This window comes from Scyliorhinus torazame, chromosome 11 (assembly GCF_047496885.1).
Source record: "Scyliorhinus torazame isolate Kashiwa2021f chromosome 11, sScyTor2.1, whole genome shotgun sequence".
Classification (NCBI taxonomy): domain Eukaryota; kingdom Metazoa; phylum Chordata; class Chondrichthyes; order Carcharhiniformes; family Scyliorhinidae; genus Scyliorhinus; species Scyliorhinus torazame.
Window position 1 is genome coordinate 210,233,249 of NC_092717.1, and position 27,751 is coordinate 210,260,999.

The 27,751-nt window shown below is 45.9% G+C and overlaps 1 protein-coding gene across 12 annotated transcripts in view; it reads right to left on the reverse strand.

The window, feature by feature from the left end:
- adgrb1a (adhesion G protein-coupled receptor B1a) overlaps positions 1 to 27,751 on the reverse strand; it is an 888,347-nt gene that overhangs the window by 55,804 nt on the left and 804,792 nt on the right. For 6 of the 12 annotated variants that reach the window (XM_072468275.1, XM_072468268.1, XM_072468273.1 and 3 more), the window contains 4 exons: positions 19,038 to 19,077; positions 17,435 to 17,518; positions 15,799 to 16,442; positions 1,166 to 1,237 (listed from right to left, as the gene is read on the reverse strand). In XM_072468275.1, coding sequence (XP_072324376.1) covers positions 1,166 to 1,237; positions 15,799 to 16,442; positions 17,435 to 17,518; positions 19,038 to 19,077 — 840 coding nt within the window. Of the gene's footprint in view, positions 1 to 1,165; positions 1,238 to 15,798; positions 16,443 to 17,434; positions 17,519 to 19,037; positions 19,078 to 21,970; positions 22,235 to 27,751 lie in introns of those variants that run through there. The other 6 variants (XM_072468272.1, XM_072468276.1, XM_072468279.1 and 3 more) reach the window with 3 other exon arrangements.

Consider the following 27,751-nt stretch of genomic DNA (forward strand, 5'->3'; position numbering starts at 1 on the left):
AAGCGAGAACTTAAAATATTTTATTTTCACAATGGAGGACTATTTGAACATGAATGCTTTACTACAAGTGGTTGTTTAGGAATATTATTTGGACAGGAGAAATATTGAAGGATTTAAGGCAAATGCAGGTAAATGGGATAAAAGTAGACTGTCCAACTCAAAGAGCCAGCACCAACATGTGTCGTCAGATGAGTGGCCTCCTACCAGCTGCCGTTTTCATCATCTTACATACGAGAGTTATATCTCAGGGCTACAAGCTAGTGACTATCATTATATTCAAAGGAAGACTGAAGCATAACGCAGAGAATTATCGACAAGATAGCCCAATATTTATGATGGGGAACTGCTCCAGTGCATTTTGTAGGATATTAATAATGTTAATTTCAACGACACAGGAGCCATTAAAAGATAAGGTGTCGTCAGCATGATTTTAGAAGCAATAGGTTGTGCCTCATAAACTGACAGAGGTTCTTTGAGGAGGTAACTTAATTATAAGCGAGAGTTGTTCAGTTGATGTAATTCATTTACATTCTTAGAAGGCGTCTGATAAAGTCCAATAGATCTTTATAAATTTACTAACTGTACTGAAAACTGGCTTGGGAATAGAGAACAAAAGATAATAAATGGAATAAGCTCTATCTGGGGGTAGCAACCAGTCTAATTTCATGGGGTGTATTCTAGGTCCCTTAATGTTCATAAATGAGATGCAGGAGGAATTCTGTTACAATATAAAATTTGATAATCACACCAAACTGTATAACTAGGTAATCAGAATGATTTGTTGCCTTCAAAGACATCTGGATACATTAAGTGAATGGGTAAGGGATGACAAATCATTTTTAATTTAGACAAGGATAAGAAAACGCACATAAATATGAACAACATGTATATCGTGGGGTGTCGGATCTGTAAAACCCATGACTAAACAGCACATTTAAGGGTAATTTTCTTAATTCTGCTCCCAGTGTGAAGCATTACCTGCTGGGACTGTATAGCAGGAATCTCGGCATCTCCAAAATTTTCTGCCGATCAATTTTAATAGGCAGTAAATCATGTACGCCCAAATTCCCAATATGAACTTCCAACAAGATTAAACTCCACACGAAGAGCACAACTTAATCAAATCAGCCCTTCAGACGACTGTGTACAATTTTTATTATCCTACCTTCAACGGTACACTGACACATTGGAGAGAGTTCAGGGAGGCGCGACTGGGATTATTCTGGGATTTAGGGCTCTAAAGATTATAAAAGACACAAAGAACTTAACTTATTTTCACTGAAGCAAAAGATTCAGGGACACACAGACAGAAACAGGTTATTCAACTTAGATTGCAATCTCGGAAGTAGAGGACAGAATCACAAATTCGCAAGTCCTGAACAAGAGTAGAGATTAGATGATTTTTTTCCCCATGGAGACATGAATTAGATTAGGCAGAATCTATGATAAAACAAAATCTACAGGGTCAGTAGAAGGAATAGGCTAAATTGACCAAGTAGCTTTTTCGGATTCTATACTTATATTCTTCTGAGACCTGAAATGATGCTGAGGGAACCTAACATGCAAAAATCTATCAAACATCGAGGTGAACTTTTTCTCCTCAACATTTATCAGAAGTGTTAACACTGATTGCTTTATTTATGGGGGCAGAGGGACACAGAAAATCAACATTCGGGATCACGAGCAGAAGGCTGACTCCGAAAGTACAAAACTTTGATTCTGTTCAAACTGAACGGTTGACAGCAAATCCATGGGAAAAATGTTGTGGAGATCCCATTTGAATGGCAGCCTGTCTCAAAATCATTAATGTACTTCTTAGCATTTTCAAATTTAAGACTTCACGACTGACAAGGCCTCAGAAACCTTGCCTTATTAATGTGGTTCTTTGATTTAAAAAAAAAAATGTTTTCTGTAAATATTTATTTCAATGTCAGATTCTCACTTTGGATGCTTCCTCTTCAAATATAAGTTGTATGTCCTGTTCTTTAATTCATAAAAACTATTGATGGCCCTTTAACCTGGTGCCTCAGTTCAGTGGTTACCGGCCATGTGTAAATTCAGAAAGCCCTGCGTCAGAAATTCAGTTGTTGTGGCGATACAGCTATTTCCAATCCAATCCTTGCCAAAAATGCATGCATGTAAAGGACACTGGATGACAATCAGAACTGAGCACTCTGGTTGATTTTCCTGCTGTAGCTTAGGGGCTCAGTGCTGACCAAAAGCCATATCTGTCCATCGGTGATATGCTCACCCACAACAGCATTGTTGGAAACACTTGAAATAGGGTTCTCGGGCATTTCCTTGGATTTTTTTTTTCCTGAAGGCATTTTGCCAAAGTTATGGGTGAACTCCCATAGAAATTCTACCCTGGGACATCTGGTTCAGCTCACAATTAAATTTTAAAATTGGTTTTCCGGTGGCGGCTATGGAGGAGTAAGTCGCACATTTGGTGGCTCCCACTCTGGTCGGATTTTTGGACCTTTCCCCCGGACTTTTCTCTGGTTTTGAACGGTGGACTCGAAAGCTGAGGCAATTGGGCACCGTTTCCACATATTAGTGTATGGAGCAAAGGACCAGAAGTGCACAAAAGGGCAGAAATAAGAAGATAGCCACGAGCTGTGTTGAAGCTGCAGCGGGAGACAGCTTGGCTGAGGACTGGACCCTGGGGTGGCAGCGCAGCGACCAACGGACCCGGTGATGCAGGCCATCCAGGATGGTTTTGCCAGGCAGAAGCGGGAATGTTTGGACCCGATTAAAGAATCAGTCGATCGGCTAGAGCATAGATTAGACGCCCAGGATCGGGCGATTCAGAAGATTGAGAAGGTGCTGGCAGAGCAGGAGGAGCATCAAACAGCGGTGGAGCTGGAGGTGGGAATGCTTCGGCAACAGCAGAAAAGGCTCTGGAGAAGGTGGAGGACCTTGAGAACCAGTCCCGCCGGCAGAACTTAAGAATTGGCAGGCTCCCGGAGGGGGATAAGGGAGCAGACGCTGGGGCATACGTAGCGGGTATGTTCGGAAAATTGCTGGGTGAGGGGGCATTCCCCCGACCGTTGGAGGTGGACAGGGCGTACCGAGCGCTTGCAAGGAAGCCGCGAGCGGGGGACCCTCCGAGGGCAATGGTGGTGAGATTCCACAGATTCCTGGACAAGTAATGCATTCTTCGGTGGGCCAAGCGAACGCGGAGTTGTAATTAGGACAATAGCATCCTGCGGGTGTACCAGGAACTGAGCATGGAGGTGGTGAGGAAGAGGGCAGGCTTTAACCAAGGCAAGTCTATTTTCTTCAAGAAGCAGGTGAAGTTCGGTCTGCTGTATCTGGTGCGTCTTTGGGTTACCCCTGAGGACCAGCATCACTATTTTGAGTCGCCCGATGAGGCGCTGGACTTTGCTAAAAGAAAAGGACTGGTGGGGGTCTGAGAACTCTCGAACTTTGAGACAACTTGTTGGCCTATATTGGGCCCCTTTTTTTTTCTTCTGTTTTCCCCTTGGTTTTTTGGTTTGTGTTTCCCTGTTTTTAAATTGGCTATGCCTTCTCTATTTGTTTCGTGTCTGCTTTTGGGATTCCGTTTAAGAAAAAGGGAGTGGGGTGGGGGTGGGGGGGTGCATACATTTTGTTTATTATATGGGCTAGGTTTTAGAGTAGTGTTGCGGGGGGGGGGTTCTGCTGACGAGGGAGGGACTTCGGTGGAGGGACACTGAGGAGATCGGGGGTGGGCCCACCATGGGGCAGGCCAGAGGAGGTGCAGTGCAGAGGCTGGAGGCGGGCCCAAACAAGGGGGTGGCTGATCGGCGGGGGGGTGGGGGCACTTTGCCCCCCCAATTAGGCTGATCACCTAAATGGGCCAGTAAAGAGGGCACATGTGTTTGCACACCTGAGGGACTGAAGGCGGACGTGGTAATGTTGCAGGAGACGCACCTTAGAGTAGTGGGCCGGGTCAGATTGAGGAAAGGCTGGGTCGGTCAGGTTTTTCACTCAGGGCTGGACACAAGTACTGGAGGGGTTGCGATCCTGGTTACCATGCGGGTGACATTTGAGGTGGGAGAAGTGGTCTCTGATGTGTAGGTCGATATATCATGGTTAGTGGCAAGCTGCAGGGGATGAAGATAGTGCTGGTCAAAGTCTTAGGCGCCAAATTGGGATAACGGGGATTTTATGGAGAGGATGCTGGGGAAGATTCCAGACCTGGACTCGCACATGGGAGGGGATTTTAATACAGTTATTGATCCCGGCCTGGACCAGTCATGCTCGGAACGGGCAGGGTGCCAGCAATGGCAAAGGAGCTGAAAAGGTTTGTGGGGCGAGTGGGGGGGTGGATCCATGGAGATCTGGGCGGCCGAGGACGAAGGAATTTTCTTTTTACTCCCACGTACATCAGGTATACTCACGGATCGATTTCTTTGTTTTAGGTAGGGCCCTGCTGGCTGGGGTGGTGGACACAGGGTACTCGGCAATCACGATCTCAGACCATGCCCTGCACTGGGTGGACCTGCAGATTAATATGGATAGCAAGCAGCGCCCGCAGTGGAGGTTGGATGTAGGACTATTGGCGGACGAAGCGGTGTGCGAGAGGCTGAGGAAGTGCATGCTGAATTACCTGCAGGTAAATGATACGGGGGGGTCTCAGCAGCGGTGGTCTGGGAAGCGCTGAAGGCAGTGGTGAGAGGAGAGCTGATCTCGATCCGGGCTCACAGGGACAGGACGGATAGGGCAGAGACAGGGCAGCACGGTAGCATTGTGGACACCACAATTGCTTCACAGCTCCAGGGTCCCAGGTTCGATTTCGGCTTGGGTCACTGTCTGTGTGGAGTCTGCACATCCTCCCAGTGTGTGCGTGGGTTTCCTCCGGGTGCTCAGGTTTCCTCCCACAGTCCAAAGATGTGTGGATTAGGTGGATTGGCCATGATAAATTGCCCTTAATGTCCAAAATTGCCCCTAGTGTTGGGTGGGGTTACTGGGTTATGGGGATAGGGTGGAGGTGTTGACCTTGGGTAGGGTGCTCTTTCCAAGAACCGGTGCAGACTCGATGGGCCGAATGGCCTCCTTCTGCACTGTAAATTCTCTGATAATCTATGAGATGGACCGACTGGTCAAGGAGATTTTACGATTTGATAGGAGATATGCGGAGGCTCCAGAGGCAGGGCTTTTAAGGAAACGCCGGAGGCTATAGGCGGAATTTGGCTTGTTGACGACAGGGAGGACAGTGGAGCAGCTCAGAAAGGCGAGGGGGGTGATTTACGAACACGGTGAGAAGGCCAGTAGGATGCTTGCACAGCAGCTCAGAAAGAAGGAGGCAGCTAGACAAATAGGGAAAGTTATTGACGGGGATGGGAACTTAGTTGGAGACTCGGCAGGGGCCTTGCGGGATTTTTATAGCAGGTTGTATAAGTTGGAACCCCCTGCGGAGCCAGAGGGGATGAGGCACTTCCTGGAGGGGCTGACTTTCCCGAAGGTAAATGGGGAGCTAGTAGAGGGGCTCGGGGCCTCGATCGGGCTGGAGGAGATAGTGCGGGGTTTGAAGGTCATGCAGTCGGGTAAGGCCCCGGGACCGGACAGGTACCCAGTCGAGTTCTATAAAAAGTTCTCCGGCTACAATTGAACTTGGCCTGGCTGGTGGATCAGATGAAGGAGGATTTCCAGAGATGGGATGAGCTCCCGTTGTCTCTGGCGGGCAGAGACCAATCGGTAAAAATGATGGTCCTCCCGAGATTCCGATTTGTTTTCCAATGCCTCCCCATCTTCATCCCGCGGTCCTTTTTTAAGTGGATCAATAAAGCTATTGCAGGGTTTGTGTGGGGGGGCAAGTCCCCATGAGTGAAGAGGGCAATGCTCGAGCGGGGGGGGGATGTTGGACGAGCGCTGCCGAATTTCAGCAATTATTACTGGGAGGCTAATATAGCCATGGTGAGGAGGTGGCTTGTGGGGGGGGGGGGAGCTGGCGTGGGTGCGCATGGAGGCAGCTTCTTGCAAGGGCACAAGTCTGGGGCCATTGGTAACAGAGCCTCTGCTGTTCCCGCCGGCGCGATACTCCACCAGCCCAGTGGTGGTGGCGGCCCTGAGAGTCTGGGGGCAGTGGAGGAGACATGTGGGAGCGGAGGGGGCATCGATATGAGCCCCAATCTGTGATAATCACCGGTTTGCCCCAGGGAGGATGGACGGGGGGGGTTCCGAATTTGGTGGCGAGCGGGGATTGAGAGGATGGGGGACTTGTTTATAGAGGGGAGCTTTCTGAATATGAGGGCGCTGGAGGAGAAGTTTGCATTGGCGGGGGGGAATTAACTTCGATATCTGCAGGTACGGGACTTTCTGTGGAGGCAGGTACAAGCCTTCCCACTCCTGCCGCTAAGGGGGATTCAGGATAGGGTGGTTTCTAGAGGATGGATAGGAGAGGGGAGCATCTCGGACATATATAGAGTGCTTATGGGGTCGGAGGAGAAGCAGACCGAGGAGCTGAAGGAAAAGTGGGAGGAAGAGCTGGGGGGAGAGATAGAGGAGAGCCTTTGGGCGGACGCATTGAATAGGGTCAACGCGATCGCAACATGTGCCAGGCTCAGCCTGATCCAATTTAAGGTCACTCACCGGGCTCACATGACAGTGGCCCGGATGAGTAGATTCTTTGGGGTGGAGGACAGGTGTGCGAAGTGTACGGGAGGGCCAGTGAACCATGTCCACATGTTCTGGGCATGTCCAAAGCTGAGGGGATTTTTGCAGGGGTTTGCCGACGCCATGTCCAAGGTATGAAATACTAGGGTGGCAATGAGTCCAGAGGTGGCAATTTTTGGGGTGTCGCAGGATCCGGGAATCCAGGAGGAGAAAGAGGCAGATGTTCTGGCCTTTGCTTCCCAGGTAGCCCAGAGGCGGATATTACTAGCATGGAGGGACTCGAAGCCCCTGAAATCGGGGACCTGGTTATCTGAAATGGCTAGCTTCCTCTGCCTGGAGAAAATTAAGTTCGCCATGAGAGGGTCTCTGTTAGGGTTCGCCCGGAGGTGGCAACCATTTGTCGACTTCTTCGCAGAGAATTAATTGTCAGCAGAAGGGGGGGGGGGGTGGGAGGGGGTTAGGCTAGCGTACATTAGGTGGGTAAGTAATGGTGGGACCTGTGGGAGAGGTAGGTGGTATTTGCACTATGTTAATATTTTCCTTGTTATGTAAATTGTTGATTTTGTTGCTGTTACAATGCCAAAGAAATACCTCAATAAAACATTTTTTAAAAAAAATAATAATCTATGAGATGTGGGCATTCCTGGCTGTGCCAACATTCATTGCCCATCCTCAATTTCTCTTGAGAAGGAGGGGGTGGTGGTCCAGCAGTTTGATACAACTGAGTGACTTGCTGGACAATTTCAGGATCAACCACAGTCACATGTAGGCCAGACCAGGTAAGGACAGCAGGTTTCCTTCCCTAAAGGGCACTCGTGAACCAGATGGGTTTTTACAACACAACAAAGTCTTTGTGGTCATCATTAGACTTCTAATTACTGATTTTTATTGGTGCATTTAAATTCTACCATCTGTTACGGTGGGGTTCAAAGTTGGGCCCCTGGAGTATTACGCTGCTATCTGGATTGCTTGTCTAGTGACAATAAAGCTAGCACAGTGGTTAGCACTTTCACTTCACAGTGCCAGGGACTCGGGTTTGATTCCCGGCTTGGGTCAGTGCAGAGTCTGCACGTTCTCCCCTTGTCTGTGTGGGTTTCCTCCAGGTGCTCCGGTTTCCTCCCACAAGTTCTGAAAGACGTGCTTGTTAGGTGAATTGGACAAGGTGACTTCTCCCTCTGTGTACCCGAACAAGTGCCGGAGTATGGCGACTCGGGGCTTTTCACAGTAACTTCATTGCAGCGTAATATAAGCCTACTTGTGACACTAATAAAGATTATGATTATCACCACCTCCTTAGTCTGTTGCTAAAATCAGAAAGCTCCTCTAGTTCCCTTTGACTGAGTTTGAGCTCCTTTGCAGATAGGGGAGTGATTACATCTCCAAGTTTAATGAGACACAAACAAACTGCTTTCTTCAAGCATGCTGCTTGCAATGCAACGAGATGACCTTTTAAAGATCAATAATACAGAGATACTGGGCGAAATTCTTCCCCAACGGCGGGATGCCCGCCGACTGGCGCCAAAGCCGGTGCAAATCAGACGGGCATCGCGCCGGCAAAAAGGTGCGGAAGTCTCCGCATCTTTGGCGGCCGAGCCCCAACATTGAGGGGCTAGGCCGACGCCGGAGGGATTTCCGCCCCGCCAGCTGGCGGAAATGGCGTTTGTTTCCCCGCCAGCTGGCGCGGAAATGCGGCGCATGCACGGGAGCGTCAGCGGCCGCTGTCAGTTTCCCGCGCATGCGCAGTGGGGAGAGTCACTTCCGCCTCCGCCATGGTGGAGGCCGTGGCGGAGGCGGAAGGGAAAGAGTGCCCCCACGGCACAGGCCCGCCCGCGGATCGGTGGGCCCCGATCGCGGGCCAGGCCACCGTGGGGGCACCCCCCGAGGTCCCCCCCAGGACCCCGGAGCCCGCCCACGCCGCCTGGTCCCGCCGGTAAATACCAGGTTTGATTTACGTCGGCGGGACAGGCAATTCCTGGGCGGGACTTCGGCCCGTACGGGCCGGAGAATCCAGCGGGGGGTCCCGCCAACCGGCGCGGCCGGATTCCCACCCCCGCCCAATCTCCGGGAGCGGAGACTTCGGCGGGGGCGGGATTCACGGCGGCCAACGGCCATTCTCCGACCCGGCGGGGAGTCGGAGAATGACGCCCACTGTCTCCTGAATTGATTTAGATTACATTTCAACTCGGATTATAATTCTTCATCATCTTTTCTGGTATTGAGGCCTGGATTTTCATCCCCGAGGCAGATAGAGGGAGTCGGCAAAATTTGCAGGAAAGGGTCGTTTTTTCATTCCTTGAATTGGGATGGTGCAGGCTGCTGTTGGGTCAGGCAACCGGGGAAAGAGTTCAGAGGCAGGGGGTGCCAGATGCAGAGGTGGGCTGGTTAAAAGGCCTGCCAGAGTACTCTGGAACTTTGTCCCAGTTATAATGAAAAAGTAAGGCGCTTTATCCCTCAACACTTTACTCTCCACACACTCTCTATGCATCATCCATGACACCTCATGCCCCCTACCCACCATTGGCCTCTCATGCTTGGCTGAGAGCCCAGAATTCCAGTAACCTGTTGCAACAGCTGAGCCCCAGAGAAAACATTGCTTAATTGACAGCTCTGGTTCATTGATCTCTTCTGTCAATTGCACAATGTTCATTTGCACAAGATAAATAGAGTCTGGATTTCCACTGGGTTGGGTTGACTAGGGAACCCTTTAAATTGAGGGTGGGTTCCGATTCTGGGATTCCAAACCCCACTCCTCGGCTGTCGAATTTTCAGGAATACCTTTAACAGGCGTAGGCGGCTTCCTGTCAAAAGTCCACATTTGGCAATCCTGGCTTGGAGGGCTCCTTTGTGGAGATAGCAATATCCATGCCTCCACAATTTTCATGGAGTCGGGCTAGTTTTTAAACGTTGTGGTCCACAGTCCCTTAGAGGAGCCGTGAATCAGAGTGTGAATGAGGGAACCTTTTAAAAGGTAAGCCTTTCCGTATGCCACTATACCAAGTTACATCCCCTACCCAGCCCCTATGATCCCATGTCAAGCTCTGCCCTTCCACTCACCAACACTGTTCCCTCATGGCCCCTATACCAAGCTCTGCCCTTCCCGTCAGGCCACTCATGCCTTCTATGCCAAACTCTGGCACTTCCATGTCCATTGACAAACTGTGTACTTTTTAGAGCCAATGAACAACATGGTGTATAGTGATATGTATAAAACAAACCATTGGAAGAATGTAATTCATTGATCACTTTCTCCTATGCTTGAAATGAAACCTCTCAAAGGCCACAAATGTTTGAAACTGCTTAATTTGTGTTAACGAACAATGGATGAGATCTTCCCGTCTACGGGGATTCACACCACGGAGGTACCACAAAAGATGCGTTAGGGAATCCTCCAAAACCCCAGATAAGAAATGTGCAGGAATTGCCCAGGAAGTCCAAACTTCCGATGGGCAATTACTCTGCACTGCAAATCAACCAAAACGTTAATGTAAATCAGAGATTTTAAATGGCTCTGAATCTCTTTGCAGTAGTTGCCCAGGAAAAGTTGGAATTAAAACCACTTCTAACTCCTGGACAACTATACTATTAACTCCCCTCACCCCTAACACGACCTCCGACTATCCGCCGCCCCGCCAATTACTCTCCCTGACAGTCTTCCACCCCCGGACTAACCCTCCAACCTCCCGATGGCCCTCCACACCACCTGACTACATCTCACTCTCCCTGACGACACCGCCGTGCACCAACCATTAACTTCCAACCCAACCCTCATCAACTACGATTGCCACTCCTCGGACATTTTTGCCTATTGTGAAATTGACTGCAGAGATCAGGGATGCTGAGCTGTCAATCAAAAATGCCTCCCTGGCGTGCAGCTGTTCTAGTGTTCTAATAGTTGTCTGGCCTCTAAACCAAGCATACATAATAGGGAGTTGGGGGGGGGAGGGGGGGGGGAGGGCATGGGAGGGGAAGCGGACGGGCAGTGCTTGGTCGAGGGGCACAAGAGGCCTGAGGGCATTGGTGGAAGGGCAATGTTTGGAAATAGAAGGCCTTAGGGGTTTGGGGACTCCACAGAGTCTCCCAGCCATATACCCTCAAGTTTAACAAAACACAACTGCTTCCTTCAGGCATGCTGCTTCCAATTCAACAAGATGTCACTTTAAAGATCAAAAGTATAGAACTACTGTCTCCTGGAGTGATGATTCAGATTGCCCTCTGACTCAACTCTCAATTCTTGATCAGCTTTTCTGGTACATATCTTTATAGTTATTTTATTTATTCACAGGATCTGGACATGACTGCAAGGTGAGTATTTATCACCCATCCGTAACTGCCCTTGAGAAGGCAATGGTGAGGCCACTTTAGAGGCTGTTGAGAGTTAATCACAAGTAATAACAAGGCAAATTGAATGTTATCCTTTATTAAGAGAGGAGTTGAACATTAAACTAAGGATGTTGCTCTTCAGTTATACAGGGTATCGCTGAGACCACATGTTGAATAGTGTACGCAGTTTTGGTCTCCATATGTTAGGAAAAATGTAAATGCCCATTTGAGGCAATTCAGAGGATGTTTACGAGATTGATTCCTGGAATGAGCGGGTTGGCTTAACACAAAAGGTTGGACACACTTGCTTGTTTCCACTGGAGTATGGAAGAGTGAGTGGTGACTTGATTGAAGTATTTAAGATCTTGAACATTCTTGCCAAAGTGGAGGTGGAAAGGATGTTTCCTCTTATGGGTGAGTCCAGAGGTAGGGAGCACTGTTTTAAAATTAAGGGTCGCAGATTTAAGGACAGGGATGAAAATATTTTTTCTCTCTCAGATCGTTATGCAACTTTGGAACTCTCGACCTCAGAAGGCAGTGGAGGAATCAAAGGTTATTGGAGGTAGATGGGGAATGTGGAACTCAACACAACAGATCAGCCATGATCGTATTGAATGGTGGAGCAGGCTTGAGGAGCCGAATGGCCTACTTCTGCTCCTATTTTTTATGTTAACCCCAATTAATTTAGGTCTGGAGTTACATGTATGCCAGATGGGTAAGAAAGGCAGGTTTCCACACCTGAGATTTGTGAATCAGATGGACTTTTTTGACAATCCAGTAGTTTCATGGTCACGGTTCAGACACTAACATTTTTTTTAAATTCCAGCTTTAATTAATTGAATTTCAATTCCCCAACTACTGTGGTGGAATTTGAACTCACGTCTCCAGATTATTACTCTACACCTCTGGATTACTAGTCTACTGACTCCCATAATCAGTTGAATATAAATGTGGTGTGACAGGAAACTGTAGTTTGTTGAATCAAGCCACACTTTTAATTGTTAAAAAGAGCTAATTTATCTATACACTTATCTGTATTTACCAGTCACCCTTCCATCAGCAAAAGTGATGGACAAAGTCATCGACATTGCCAACAAGCGACACTTCGTAATTATCTGCTCACTGATGCTCAGTTTGGGTTCCGCCAGGGCCACTCAGCTGCTGAACTCATTCCACCTTTAGTCCAAATATGGACAAAAGAGGTGAACTCAAGAGGTGATGTGAGAGTGACCGCCCTTGACAGCAAGGCACAAACTAGTCGAGTGTGGCATTAAGGAGCTCTAGCAAAACTGGAGTCAATAGGAATCAGGAGAAACACTCTCCACTGGTTGGAATCATACCTAGCACATACCCGGATGGTTGTGGTTCTTGGAAGTCAATCATCTCAGTCCTGGGAAACTACTGCAGAAGTTCCTCAGAGTAGTATCCAGGCCCAAGTATATTCAGCTGCTTCATCAATGACTTTCCCTCCATCTTAAGTTCCAATGTGGGGATGTTGCTGATGAATGATGTTCAGCACTGTTCGTGACTCCTTGGATACTAAAGCAGTTCATGTACAAATGCAGCAAGACCTGGACAAATTTCAGGCTTGGGCTGACAAGTTGCAAGTAACGTTCACGCCACACATATGCCAGGCAATGACCATCTCTAACGAGAGAGAATCCATCCATCTCCCCTTGACATTCAATGAAATTACCATCGCTAAATCCCCCACTATCAACATCCTGGAGGTTACCATTGACCAAAAACTTAACTGGACTAGCCATGTATATACTATGGCTACAAGGGGCTGTTTAGCACAGGGCTAAATCGCTGGCTTTGAAAGCAGACCAAGGCAGGCCAGCAGCACGGTTCAATTCCCGTAACAGCCTCCCCGAACAGGCGCCGGAATGTGGCGACTAGGGGCTTTTCACAGTAACTTCATTTGAAGCCTACTTGTGACAATAAGCGATTTTCATTTCATTTCATTTCAAGAGCAGGTCAGATGCTAGGAATCCTGTTGCAAGTAACTCACCTCCTGGCTCTCCAAAATCTGTCCACTATTGATAAGGCACAAATCAGGTGTGTGATGAAATACTTCCCACTTTCCTGGATGAGTACAGCTCCAACAACACTTAAGAAGCTTGACACCACCCTGGATAAAGCAACCTAAAGCACTCCACTCACCACCTTCACCATCCACTTCCTCCACCACCAACATACAGTGGCAGCAGTGTGCACCAGCTACAATATGCACTTCGACAACTCAACAAGGCTCCCATCGACAACACCTTCTAACTACATGACCTTCACCATTTAGAAAGACAAGGACAGCAAATACATGTGACCACCACCACCTGTAAATTCTCCTCCAAGCCACAATCCATCCTGACTTGGAAATATATCATTGTTCCTTCACCGTCGCTGGGTCAAAATCCTTGTACTCCCTCCCGAAAAGTACTGTGGTTGGACCTACATCACATAAACTGTAGCGGCTCAAGAAGGCAGCTCATCATCAAGTTCTAAAGGTGAAAGAATTATCAAAGAATCTAAATTGAAAGTTACTGTCAGACATTTTCCTTCGGTGATGACAATGCTTAACCCCAGTTCTGTCATCACTTTTATTCATGATAATTTTACATTGAAAAGCAGCATCAAAACAAATGTCTGCTGCCAGACTGCACATAGCTAGTGGCTCTAAAGCATGAGAGGTGAAAGATAATGAACACTAGTCAGTGTACATGTATTTCCTATTAACACAATATTTAAGCTTGTGAGCCAATTCGTAAATTAGCCTTCCCACTTGAGAAGTGGAAGCTAAATTTCTGTAGTGGACTGCTCCAGCTCAATTAATGATGCGATCAGCAGTTTAATTCAGCATGAGAGGCAAAGTGGTCAGTCACATCTGCTTCGATTTGGGGGGATGGGCTCTATGCTGTAATCCTCCTTTGCCCAACTTGTCATTGATATCTTTCATGGCGTCAATGTGCACGCTCAATTGGATAGTCGGTTATATGCTTTTACAACACGATTTCCATCTTATTTGGCTATGCACGGGAATGGAAAAAGCCTGCCTGGATTGTTCCTTGCATGGTGAAAGCTGCTTCCAATTTACCACCTGATACCAACATTTGAAGGGCCCAGCATGTCCCCCCACCCCCCTCTCCAACCCCTCCCTCCTAGTCGGTGAATCTGGAGGCGATCAGGGCGTCCTGTGCACATTGGCCCTGGCGATGACATTGTGCAGCCTCCCGTGCCTGCCTGTGCCCCATGTCCTGCTCGGCGTCTCCCTCCCCCACATCCACCTCTTCGGACGAGGCCTGCCCTTCCTCTATTTCTCCTGCCCCGGCAGTCTCTCAATTCTTAACAGAGGTCACCGTGACAAGGGATGAACATGACAGGAGAAGGCAAATCCTGCAGGAAGTTATAATTCACCAAAGTCCCTGATTATACATATTTCTTGTGAAAATACGACATGGATGCAAACACAGAAAATATGCAGTTTGTCATTTTTGACACAGCTATTGAGTCAAATCTGGAGAGTATAAGCTTTGCCCACAAGAGAAATAAAAAGCTCCTGCTTTACAGGATGATTCAATAAGAAAAAAATAACAATACCAAAAAGAAATCAATGAAAAATTTGACAGGAATAAAAACAAAGGCCGCTGAGACTTGCTTCAATACAAGAGATCAACCACCTTGGAAAGGAATATTATGTGACAACAGAAAACAATTGTTGATGATTCTCACCCACTATACACACCTTGGAGTCGATCATCAAGTGCTATCTAAAACTAGCATGAAGTTGGTAAACTGTATTCCTGAAAGCCACAAATGCCATTAAACACGCCAGCCATTTTAGCTCTCCCATTTTGGGGAGCAGGTAAGCAGCTATCTTCATACTGAACCCACCGACACTTCGATCCCGAAGAGGGGTCTCAAACTGGCGGGCAGCCATATAACACAGTTGATTGCAATTCCTCTCTCTGTTATTTTAATGGGATCAGTATTCTGCTTAAAATAAGCACATTAACCCTTGTTAAAATCCAGGAAGCAAGAGGTTGAGCAGTTTGCTAAATTCTCTGGGTCGAAATGCGGAAAGTTGGATGAAACACAAGCAGTGCATTTTCAACGTCAGCACATGAGGAAATGGAAACAATTTTTAAATAATTTCAACCAAGCATAATGCTTCCAACAAGATTGTTGTTCTCCATGTTCTTCTGAAAAAGGAAACAAGGGAGGTAAGGATTCTGCTATCCTGGAAAACTGGTTGCTGAAGTTACTCAACGTGGACAAGGATGATTTCTTGGCATTATCCGTTTATTTAGGAGCAGGGAGCGGGTGGGGTGGGAGAGTAAAAATATCTGATACTAAAGCAGATTTGATGTATCTGGAAGATATTTTTGCTCTGGTTTATGTCTTTTCTTCCTCCACTTCTTGTAACCCCACCCCCTTAACATTCTGACATCAAGGGGCTCTTGTTCTCAATGCTTTCATTTGACATTGCTTGGGACACCACAAGAGCTCCATGAACTTAAACCTGAGGTAACCTGTATTCCACTTGTCTCTTCCATCCTGCAGAGAATCATCTGATTTCTGCACACCTCCTATGAAAGCGCAAGTGAAAATAGAACTGGTAGTGTGGGAGAATTATGCAAGTACAACAATGTCCTAACGCTGCAAGTCGTAGTGCGTTGAAGCCATTATAATATTTTACACCACCCAGTCACAATTCACATTGACAAAGACGTATAATAGACCTTTCAGGTAATTATTTGCAGATCGCTACTGTCACAGTTCCCCTGATAACGTGAATGCCGCTGCCAATCACACACCCAAGAGGCAAAATTAAATCAGAAATTGGATGACAGCAAGAAAATTCCTATTTTTGGTCCTTACCTCCAACGAGCTAGTGGATAGTGTAGAAACTGTCTCGCTTTTGGACACCATCCCCGAGTTCCCTGAATCACCTGTGTCACACAGGTTATTGGGGAGCTGTGTTTCATTTGCTGAACTCTGTGTCTGGTGGCCAGGAGAAGCCCTTTCATTGCAAGTAATATTAACATGATCCATTGGTGAGTTTTTCGCACAAAACCCACTGTCTGCATTCAGATGAATAAGTCTAGTCTGGGGCAATTGACTAATGTTAATATTATATTTGCTATCGTCTTTTGGTTTGGGCCTCAGCGTGGAGGAGTTGGTGGGCAAAATAACATAGTTAGCATCTATCACTTGTTCCTGTGCTCGTGCGAGTTCCGAGTCTAATTGCTTGAAAATGTCGCCGTCACATATATATATTGATTTTGGCTGTTCACTCTTATTTATTTTCAAGGTATGGTCGCTAAACTCATTCATGTTTAACGATCCTGGGTAATTCAGTGATCCCTGGAGGTGCATCTTCGACACATTCGCTGGAAGACTTGAGAAACCGGACAACTTCTGATGGGTGAATTTCATTTTCATGTCTTCCTCATGGACCATCGAGCGTTTTAGAGTCCCCGTGAGTGTTCCTGTTCGGACGGTGTTGATATCTTTATTTAAAACTGTAAGATTGAGAATAACTGTGTCATATTTCATTAAAGGAGCACATTTTCTGCACATCATTAGAGGGTTCTTCTGGTTGGCTCTGTGAGTGCGTATTCGCTAGCAACATGTGGCAAAGTGCTACATGCACAGGAAATCACTAACAGGACCACCAGATGTTCACAGCTGTTTTACTGAACTTCATTCAGGGCTCTATTTACATAAATGTGAATTGATTTGCTACAGTCTCCCTGGGTGACTGGGTTTGTTTTCTTTGTGTTCACTGTAATAAAACACTAACATTACGGTAATGAAGCTATTCAAATAAATGAATACTTTAATGCTATATTAATAAATCAGTAAATTACTTCAACATAATTTGATATATCTATATTATATATACATAAACAAAGTCAACAATTTATGTGGCCTTGTTCTATTTTCCTTAATCTCACTCTTTCCTTTTGTCTGTACATAGATTTTACATCCTCCTTAACATGGGTAAGCACATTTATCTGTAAGCACATTCCTATTATACCAAGATCTAAAGAATCTCACAAAATCTCCATTTTAAAACCTTAAAATAACAGAATTATGCTTGTTTTGCACCACACTTTTCACCCATAGAGCTCTCTGCACATTAACGATAAAGGGCACGAGACATTATTTTATAAAATCTCCCAGTTAGCTTACATATTGCTCTTCATTGCCTGCTCTTTTAAGTGTTCCTTTCTGTGTCGGCTTTTCCAAAGGAAACATTCTCTGAAATGTGATTTTTTTTTTCAGTCTGATATTTAGGTGTTCTGAACCCAGCTCTTTGTGACAATCCCACAGTACACATTGGCACTAAACTGGCAATTTCACACAGAGAGGACGTAAAGTTGGCTGGTGTTGTAAATGGATATGTTTGTATGGTTGAGGGTATGCTGTCCGATGACCGGGATTAAAGGCGTGGTGTTGGTGCAGAGTAGAGGGAGCTTTATTCAGTTATCTAGCCCATGCTATTCCTAACCTGGGAGTGCTTGATCCTGACACTGCTTTCTCAAAGTAGAAAAGTGTTCCACTCCCCAGCGCTGACATCCTTCACCTTGATAAACTAAAAAGAATATGAATTTACAAAAAGAATAACTAAAACTGTGTCTCAAGTAGTGTTGCAATACAATCCATCAGCACCCACACTCAGCTTCCCTCAAGGAAAATTATTAACTCTAAAATGTGCAGTTTACAAGTACATAATTTCCATTAGAACAGCAAGTGAAATTCTGGCTGTATGCTTTAATTATAACTGTTTCAGAGGCAACCAATCAGATAAAGTCTCTAATCTAAAGTCACTCCTGAGAGGGTCTTGGAAATTATATTTTACACTTCAAACAAACAAATATCACACAACAGGTTTCTTTTTCCAGTACTTTATTGACTGGATGTCCATGCTCAATTAGCACTACAAGCACAGTGTCCAGTTGGGCCATGAGCTCTTCAACTGGTGGCAGCAACTGGTCAAGTGCCTGACCATAGTCAGTAAAGCACAGAAAATGAAAGAGGGTGAAGTTTCCTCCGAGTTCCTCCCGCCCTGTCGTAACGTCAATGGAAACCCATGCTGTACACGTAAACGGGGTTCCCACTCAAGTTACAATGGCAGAGCAGCAGCAGCGCCAAGGAAATTCAACCCAAATCACCAGACAGAGGGTTAGCAATGTTTAAAATAAGGCCAGAGTTGTCAAAACAACAAAGGACAAAATGGCATGAAGCATGTTCATCTCGTTCACATCCTAATAAAACCAGCTTGGGCATCAGTCGTGGCACGAGAAGTAGCCATGGTGCCACTTGTTTCGAGGGAATAGAAAAGTTAGAATCACCTCCGGGTGATTATGCGGTGACCACCTATTGATAATGATGGGAGCATCAGGTGAGAATGGGATGGGCATAGCCATGATGCCACCACTGGAAGTACAGCCAGGCAAATCATCGCGAACATTAAAGCAAAATTAAACAAAAAATAGAAAATCCTGGAAATGTTAAACAGAGTTAATGTTTCAGGTTAATGACCTTGCATCGGAACCTGGTTCTTGGCTTATTTTCCTCTCCGCAAGCATTGCCAGATCTGCTGAGTATTTCCACCATTTTCTAAACTTTTAAATAAAAAGATTACAGACAATAATCATAGGTTGTGGGCATCGCTGGCACATCCTGAATTGCTCTTCAAATGTGTGGCTTGCCAGTCCATTTCAGAGGGCAGTACTTTGCTGTCCATCTTTAGGAGTTACAAATTGGCCAGACCAAATAAGGACAGATTTGCATTAGTGAACCAAATACGACAATACTTAATGATAGTTTCATGTTCACCATTACTGAGACTAGCTTTATGTTCCAGATTTATTAATTGAATTTAAATTCCAGAGTGGGATTTGAACCCATGTCCCAGGACATCAGCCCGAGCCTCTGGATTACTAGCTCAGTGACATTACCACTACACCACCATCTCCCTCTGAATGGAAATAACAGATGGCATCTGTAGAATGGTACCACAACATGGAACTTTTTGGGGGAGGGAGGAGAAAATAAAATTCCGTTTAAACAAGATTGTAAATCTTATACAAAATTATTTAATCACTTACCTGATCGACATGCCATATCTACATCCTTTTCAAAGTCAGTCTATAAAAGTTAGGGAAAAACAGTTTAGAATTGATGATAAATACTGCTGCTGGGTGTCTTTTTCCTGACAGTTATTGTTCTTCTCCTGATTCAACAATCGGGACTCATGCAATCAGTTTCTTCTCATCGAGCAACTGCGACGGGCACTGACTCTAAACTGCACCAGTCTGAGCATTGCGGTGCTGAATGATTCACTGGCCTCAGAATTAACCTTGTAATAGAATTTGATCCACCTTGACGCTCAAAAGAGGAGTAGACTGATCAGAAGGCTCCTCCAGAGCATAAATTTGGGCAAGGCAAATCTGTATTTAGCAATCTCAATTGACAGGGGCACAGATCAGAACACGGACCATAGTTCAATCACTGGAAAATTGGAAGCACTATAATTGGCGCATACTGACCTTGGTGCCCAATTCTCCAGTCCACGTTCCCACGTGAGGTGCTGCACCCATGGCCATGTGTCACACAATCTACCCATCTATACACTGGAATTCAAACGTTGGTGATCACTTTATTAACCTGCTTCTCTTAGTTATTTGTGAACCAAGGTGTGAAAGGCATATGGTTACCTTGTTATAGCCTAATTTCCATTTCTGAATAGAACAAAATGGCTTGCAAGATGTTTGACAATGATGGAACTTATACGTTGGGCACAAAGCAACCTCTTGGCAAATTAATACCACAACAACATTTCAGATTTGGAGGGATCCTATGGTTATGTCAGCCAAGAACATGTTTATATTTATATCCAGAACATTTCTTCATGCGCTATTTTGTTTTAGGTTATTGCACTAGAGTACTCAACTGATTTCCCCTCAGTTTCTCACCTGAACGCTGATGTGACACAGATGTGACATGATTGGCATCATGATCTTTGATTTGATGGTGACAGAGCAAAGTTATTGCAGTGTTTACCTTGTTCCTCAATTCAATCGGATTATTTGGGAAGCGAAGCGTAGTTCTCTGATCATGCCAACTCACTTTGTGTTGCCCTTTGTGAAATGGCATGAGTTTGCCTCCATTTTTCATGGCTCATTGTCACTCCCAATTTGCAAAGACTGGTTCACCACACTGCAGCTAGAGTTCCCTCTTCTCTATAAGATGGCGGGTGTGACATTTGAAATAGCCGATTACAATAAGCTGCTATTTTTTGATTTTAATACGATGATCAAGACGAATGTGGAGGTTCAGATGCTGCCCTTAAATGAATTCACACATTTTTCCAAGCACTCAATCAAGGACATATCAGGACTGATTTTGACGAATGGCTGACCAACTGGTTGAGGGTAGTAGCCAACCCACTGTTACAGCAGCAAAAGGTATCCTGTGATGCTGTGGCAATGGCCCAATTTAAATTTAGTAAGTGAGCTGCACAGTGTCAAATAGGTAAGGCTTGCCAGATTGAAGCCATTGATCAGGATAATGTGGCTGCTTAACTTGGTGCATTAAGCGTGGCGGTGGTGGTGTTGGGGGGGGCGGCGTTTGCATTGCAATCAGAGAGGTTAAAGCACCCAGCCTTACTGAGAGGCCTCAGAAAAGCTGACACTTCCCTTTGCTGGGCCTATTCGGCAATATAGTCCTTGTAACTGGTCAGAGTATGCACTGCACCCACTTCAACCAGTTATGATCTAAAATGGCCATCAAGGTTGTATTTGAGTCGCTGGATCCTCATTCCTACATTATAATGGGCGTTTACAGACAAGCACTCTGAACATCTTGTCAAAATAAAAACAGCAATTTGTCTGGTATTGACAGGGCAGGAAAGTCTCCATTTTGAGACTGTTACGACCCAATTAATGCCAGGTAAATGCAGTGGTTTTGACGAATTGCATAAATAATCAATCCCACAGATTGGACGGACATTTTTGCCTGTTCCCACTAGCGGGATCATCCGGTCCCGCCAACTACTGCCGCAGGAGCCCCAGTGGCGGAGCCTGTGAATAAGGGGAAACCCTGCCGCCAGCAGGACTGCAGCGATCAAGAAGGCAACTCACCCCCACCTTCTGAAGGGCAACTCGGGAAGGGCAAGAAATGCTGGCCTAACCAGCGACGCCCACATCCCGTAAACGAATTTGAAAAAAAGCAGGGGGGGACCGGAGCATCCCACCGCCGGTAAATGGTGGGCCTCCTCACCGCTGAAAACATGCTGCGGGGAGGGGTGGAAAATCCCACCCAAAGTGTGCCTTTGTGAATAGTTATTTCTCACATTACATCAGTGGCTGCACTTCAAAAGGACTCCATGAGCTGTCAAGTGCTTTGGGCATTCTGAGGTCAGGAAAGGCCCTAAATAAATGTAAGTTTGTCTTTCTTTTAGTTGCAATTTGGCAGCAGCATGCAGCACAGGCTTGCCAGATGCACATCAATACAGTCTTGTTGAAGGTTGTAAAGTTATATCCTTGCATTGTGGATAAAAGCTGGTGCTGGAGTCATACTGGCCCTCAGGTTTCACTCACGACAAGATATTTTCATGGAAGTTGAATCCAGCCTAACACTATAAAATTGGATTCTGTTCAGCTGTTACTCTGCTTCTCCGGTGCCACAGGAGTGGGGCATCAGAAGAACATAAGGAAGAGGAGGCCATTTAGCCCACAAAGCCTATGCCGCCATTCAATGAGATCATAGCTGATGGTGGCTTTGACTCCACTTTTCAGCTTGTCCACTGCAACCCATTCCCTTGTCAGTGAAAAATCTGTCTCACTCAACCTTGAATATATTTAATCACCCGGCCCCCAGTGCTCGCTGGAAAAGAGAATCCCAAATTCTAACCACCCTCTGGGAGAGGAAACTCCTCCTTGTGTCCATCTCAAATGGGAGACCTCTTATTTTGAAACTGTCCCCCCTAGTTCTAGATGCCGCCATGAGAGGAAACATCCTCTCAACATTTACTCTGTCACGCTCCCTCAAAATCTTATTTGTCAAATCGCAGTGTGAAATGAGACAGGACAAAAATAGTATTTACTTGCAAATGTTTTTCTTCAGGATGGCATGGTGGCGCAGTGGTTAGCACTGTTGCCTCACGGCACCGAGGATCCAGGTTCGATCCCGGCCTCGGGTCACTGTCCGAGTGGAGTTTGCACATTCTCCCTGTGTCTGCGTGGGTCTCACCCCCACAACCCAGAGATTGCAGAGTAGGTTGATTGGCCAAGTTAAATAGGCCCTGAATTGGGAAAAAAAAAAGAATTGGAGGGAAAAAAAAGAATTGGGGACTTGAAATTTTTTTTAAAAAGTAGACTTTTTCTTCTATTCCTTTATTACGGGATGTGAGCATCGCTGGTGAGGTCAGTATTTATCGCCCATCACTAATTGCACTTGAGAAGGTGGTGGTGAGCTGACTTCTTCAACCACTGCAGTCCCTGAAGTGTAGTTACACACACTGTTCGGGAGGGAGTTCCAGGATTTTGCCCCAGCGACAGTGAAGGAACAGTGATATATTTCCAGGTCAAGATGCTGAGTAGCTTGGAGGGGAACCTCCAGGTGGTGGTGTTTCCATGGGTGGAATTTTCCCAAAATTGCAGAGTGCTGAATCAGACGAGAAAAGCTGTGTGAAACTTAATGACTTCACAGATGCTATTTCTCATCTGATTCTCTTCTCTGTGCAATTTCAGAGCTCTGGCGAGGATTACACAACCATCTGGAGGGGCGGGACTTAAACACGCTGGCAAAGCCAGGATTCTGAGATTCAAAGTTACAATAAAGGCCCCACTTCCCACCCCCCTCCCTCCCGCCCCCCCACAGACAGAAATCAAGACCCCCCTCCCCCACGGAGATCGGGACATCCTCCACTCCCAAGGAGGTTGGCACCTACCCCCCCCCCCCCCCCCCCTTCATGGAGAATGGAATTTCCCCCCCCCCCCCCCACCCCCTCCCCACCACAGAGAACTTGATCACATCACTAATGGTGAGCAGGGAAGATCGCACACTGAGATCTCAAATCCCGTTATGGCCCTCCCGCAAGATTTAGCAGCTATAACAGGATTTATGTCTGCGGTGAATGGTGAACTGCTGAATCCTTCCCCATGGGTCTGCAGCCCTCGTCCTTCCAGATGGGTAGCAGTTGTAGGTTTGGAAGGTGTTGCTGAAGCAGCCTTGGTGGGTTCCTGCAAATATATTGTAAATGGTACACTGTGGTGTAGGGAGTGAATGTTTGTGGACGGGGCAATTTAGCATGACCTGCACATTTTTGGACTGTGGATGGAAACCGGAGCACCCGGAGGAAACCCACACAGACACGGGAAAAATATGCAAACTCCACACAAACAGTCACCCGGGTTTAGAATCAAACCCGGGTCCCTGCGGCAGTGAGGCAGCAGTGCTAATGAACACTGATGTTGAGCTTGAGTGCTGTTGGAGCTGCACTCATCCAGGCAAATGGGTGTATTACATCACACACCTGACTTGTGTCCTGTGGATAGTGAACAGTCTTTGGCAAGTCAGGAGATGAGTTACTCACTGCAAGTTTCCTAACCTCTGACCTGCCCTTGTAGTCACAGTATTTATATCATCAGATGGGGCGTCGCTGGTTGGACCAGCAATTATTGCCCATCTCTGATGGTATTTAAAAGTCAACCACATTGCTGTGGGTCTGGAGTCACAAGCATGCCAGACCAGGTAAAGGATGGGTTTTTACAACTATCAACAATGGTTTCATGGTTATTTAAGACTTTTAATTCCAGATTTTTATTGAATTCAAATTTCACCGTCTGCACTGGTGGGATTTGAACCCGGGTCCCCACAGCATTACCCTTGGTCTCTGGATTATTAGTTCAGTGACAATACCGCAATGTCACTGCCTCCCCCTAAGTAGTGGGGGATTCAGTGATGGCAATGCCATTGAATGTCAAGAAAAGAAAGAAAAAAAAGAAAATTACAGCACAGGAACAGGCCCTGCGGCCCTCCCAGCCTGTGCCAATCCAGATCCTTTATCTAAACCGGTCTTCTATTTTCCAAGGATCTACTTCCCTCTGTTCCCCGCCCGTTCATATATCTGTCTAGATGCATCTTAAATGATGCTATCGTGCCCGCCTCTATCACCTCCGCTGGCAAAGCGTTCCAGGCACCCACCACCCTCTGCGTAAAAAACTTTCCACGCACATCTCCCTTAAACTTTCCCCCTCTCACCTTGAAATCATGACCCCTTGTAATTGACACCCCCACTCTTGGAAAAAGCTTGTTGCTATCCACCCTGTCCATACCTCTCATAATTTTGTAGACCTCAATCAGGTCCCCTCTCAACCTCCGTCTTTCCAACGAAAACAATCCTAATCTACTCAACCTTTCTTCATAGCTAGCACCCTCCATACCAGGTAACATCCTGGTGAACTTCCTCTGCACCCTCTCTAAAGCATCCACATCCTTCAGGTAATGTGACGACCAGAACTGCACGCAGTTTTCCAAATGTGGCCTAACCAAAGTCCTATACAACTGTAACATGACCTGCCGACTCTTGTACTCAGTACCCCTCCGATGAAGGCAAGCATGCTGTATGCCTTCTTGACCACTCTATCGACCTGCTTTGCCACCTTCAGGGTACAATGGACCTGAACTCCCAGATCTCTCTGTACATCAATTTTCCCCAGGACTCTTCCATTGACCGTATAGTCCGCTCTTGAATTAGATCTTCCAAAATGCATCACCTCGCATTTGCCTGGATTGAACTCCATCTGCCATTTCTCTGCCCAACTCTCCAATCTACCTATATTTTGCTGTATTCTCTGACAGTCCTCCTCGCTATCTGCAACTCCACCAATCTTAGTATCATCTGCAAACTTGCTAATCAGACCACCTATACCTTCGTCCGGATCATTTATGTATATCACAAACAACAGTGGTCCGAGCACAGATCCCTGTGGAACACCACTAGTCACCTTTCTCCATTTTGAGACACTCCCTTCCACCACTACTCTCTGTCTCCTGTTGCCCAGCCAGTTCTTTATCCATCTAGCTAGTACACCCTGAACCACATTCGACTTCACTTTTTCCATCAACCTGCCATGGGAAACTTTATCAAATGCCTTACTGAAGTCCATGTATATGACATTTACAGCCCTTCCCTCATCAATTAACTTTGTCACTTCCTCAAAGAATTTTATTAGGGTTGTAAGATATGACCTTCCCTGCACAAAACCATGCTGCCTATCACTGATAAGTCTATTTTCTTCCAAATGTGAATAGATCCTATCTCTCAGTATCTTCTCCAACAGTTTGCCTACCACTGACGTCAAGCTCACAGGTCTATAATTCCCTGGATTATCCCTGCTACTCTTCTTAAACAAAGGGACAACATTAGCAATTTTCCAGTCCTCCGGGACCTCACCCGTGCTCAAAGATGCTGCAAAGATATCTGTTAAGGACCCAGCTATTTTGTCCCTCACTTCCCTCAGTAACCTGGGATAGATCCCATCCGGACCTGGGGACTTGTCCACCTTAATCCCTTTTAGAATACCCAAAACTTCCCCCTTCCTTATGTCGACTTGACCTAGAGTATTTAAACATCCATCCCTAGCCTCAACATCCGTCATGTCCCTCTCCTTGGCGAATACCGATGCAATGTACTCATTAAGAACCTCACCCATTTACTCTGACTCCACGCATAAATTACCTCTTTTGTCTTTGAGTGGGCCAATCCTTTCGCTAGTTACCCTCTTGCTCCTTATATACAAATAAAAGGCTTTGGGATTTTCCTTAACCCTGTTAGCCAAAGATATTTCATGACCCCTTTTAGCCCTCTTTATTGCGCGTTTGAGATTTGTCCTACTTTCCCGATATTCCTCCAAAGCTTCATCAGTTTTAAGTCGCCTAGATCAAGGGGCGATGGTTAAATCCTCTCTTCTTAGACATGGTCATTGCCTGACACTTGTGCGGCATGAACGTTACTCGTCACTTCTCAGCCCAAGCCTGGGTATTGTCCAGGTCTTGCTGCATTTGGACATGGATATGGACATGTCGCAGCAAAATAATTAAACCGCTTTCAATCTCATATTGAACAAGAGATATGGATTTTTGCGATTTTATTTTTTGTGAGGAACCATCTGATATCTGTGTGTCCCAATAGACAAGAAAAATGTTTATTTCTTTTTTCAAGTCTCACATAATATGGTAGGTATCCAAAAATCCTGGGATGAAGGAGGTTGTCTTCTGAAGAAAGATTGAATAGGTCAAGCCTACACTCAGTTCAGTTGAAATGAATGAGAGGTGATCATATTGCAACATAAAATAAAATGAGAGGGACTGACAGGATAGATGATAAGAAAATGTTTCCTCTCGTGGGGAATCTAGAAGTAGGGGGTGGGCAGTTTAAAATGGATATGAGGAGAGATTTCTTCTCTCAGAGGGATACTTTAGAATTCTCTTCAGCAAGGGAGCAGTGGAGGCGGTGTCATTGAAGATACTCGAGGCGGGGCGGCACGGTGGTGTAGTGGTTAGCACTTATGCCTCATTTCGCCGAGGACTCGGGTTCGATCCTGAGTCACTGTCCATGTGGAGTTTGCACATTCTCCCTGTGTCTGGGTGGGTTTCACCCCCACAACTCAAAGATGTGCAGGATAGGTGGATTGGCCATATTAAATTGTCCGTTAATTGGAAAAAAAGTTGGGCACTTTCCAAACAAATAAGAATATACTCGAGGCTAGACAGATTTTTGATCAACAATGGAGTGATGTTATGGGGGTAGGCAAAAAAGTGGAGTAAAGGCCTTAATCAGATCAGCCACAATTTTATTGGATGGCGAAGCAGGGTTGTTAGGTTGAATAGCCAACTCGGTTTCCTCATGATTTTAGGATTAATATAGACTGTTACCTTTTCAGTAGGTTATAAAAAAAAGATGATTTGAATGACCGTCTCATCAAAATCTCAAAGTGCTCTAGAGTGACATGGTGTCCTACTAATTTGCATGTTGAATTCTTGCAGCTCTTCCAATCGAGATGTTTGTCTTACAGCATTGGAAATAGTACATCAGGGAATGGTAAGCACACTGACTTCTGCATTTTATGCTATTTGAAAGAATGAAATCTTGAGCATGTATCGCAATTGAGTCAAAGCAGTTGAAGCTAATAATCAATTGGTGGACAATAGTTTCCCAACTATATCTACAGCACAGAAGCAGACCATTCAGCCCAACAAGGTCTATGCTGGTGTTTTTGCTCTATGTGGGGATGTGGGCCTCCTCCTACATTACTTACCCAATACTTAGTTAGTATTTGGGCATAAAGTCCAACTTGAGTGAGTTCACAAAATGGATGGTAGCAGATTGACCACTTGTTACACACACATACCATTTTCCATTGAGGTTTTACCTGTTTTACTACTAAAAATCCATCATTATCACCAACAACAATTAAGGTTTCCCTTTTAATCAACTGCCAGACACATAGCACAATTGGATGACTTTGCAATTTCCTTGACAACCAATGGATAACTTAATTACATAATTTGATACTGAGGTTAGAAGATCCTAAATTTTGTTCTGTGTGATTAGCTGACGTCAGTTGAAAGTAATAGCACTGCAACTCGCTTCAGGCAAAGGAGTAGTAAACACGTAATTGTTCATGATCATTACACAGTGTACCTGTGCAGACACTGGTCAAGGATAGAAATGATCTCAACTGAGATGCCCTCTGCCTTGAGCTGCTTCCTGAAACTTGTTGGCTGCTCGGGAGGGTTACTTATCAGTGACTTC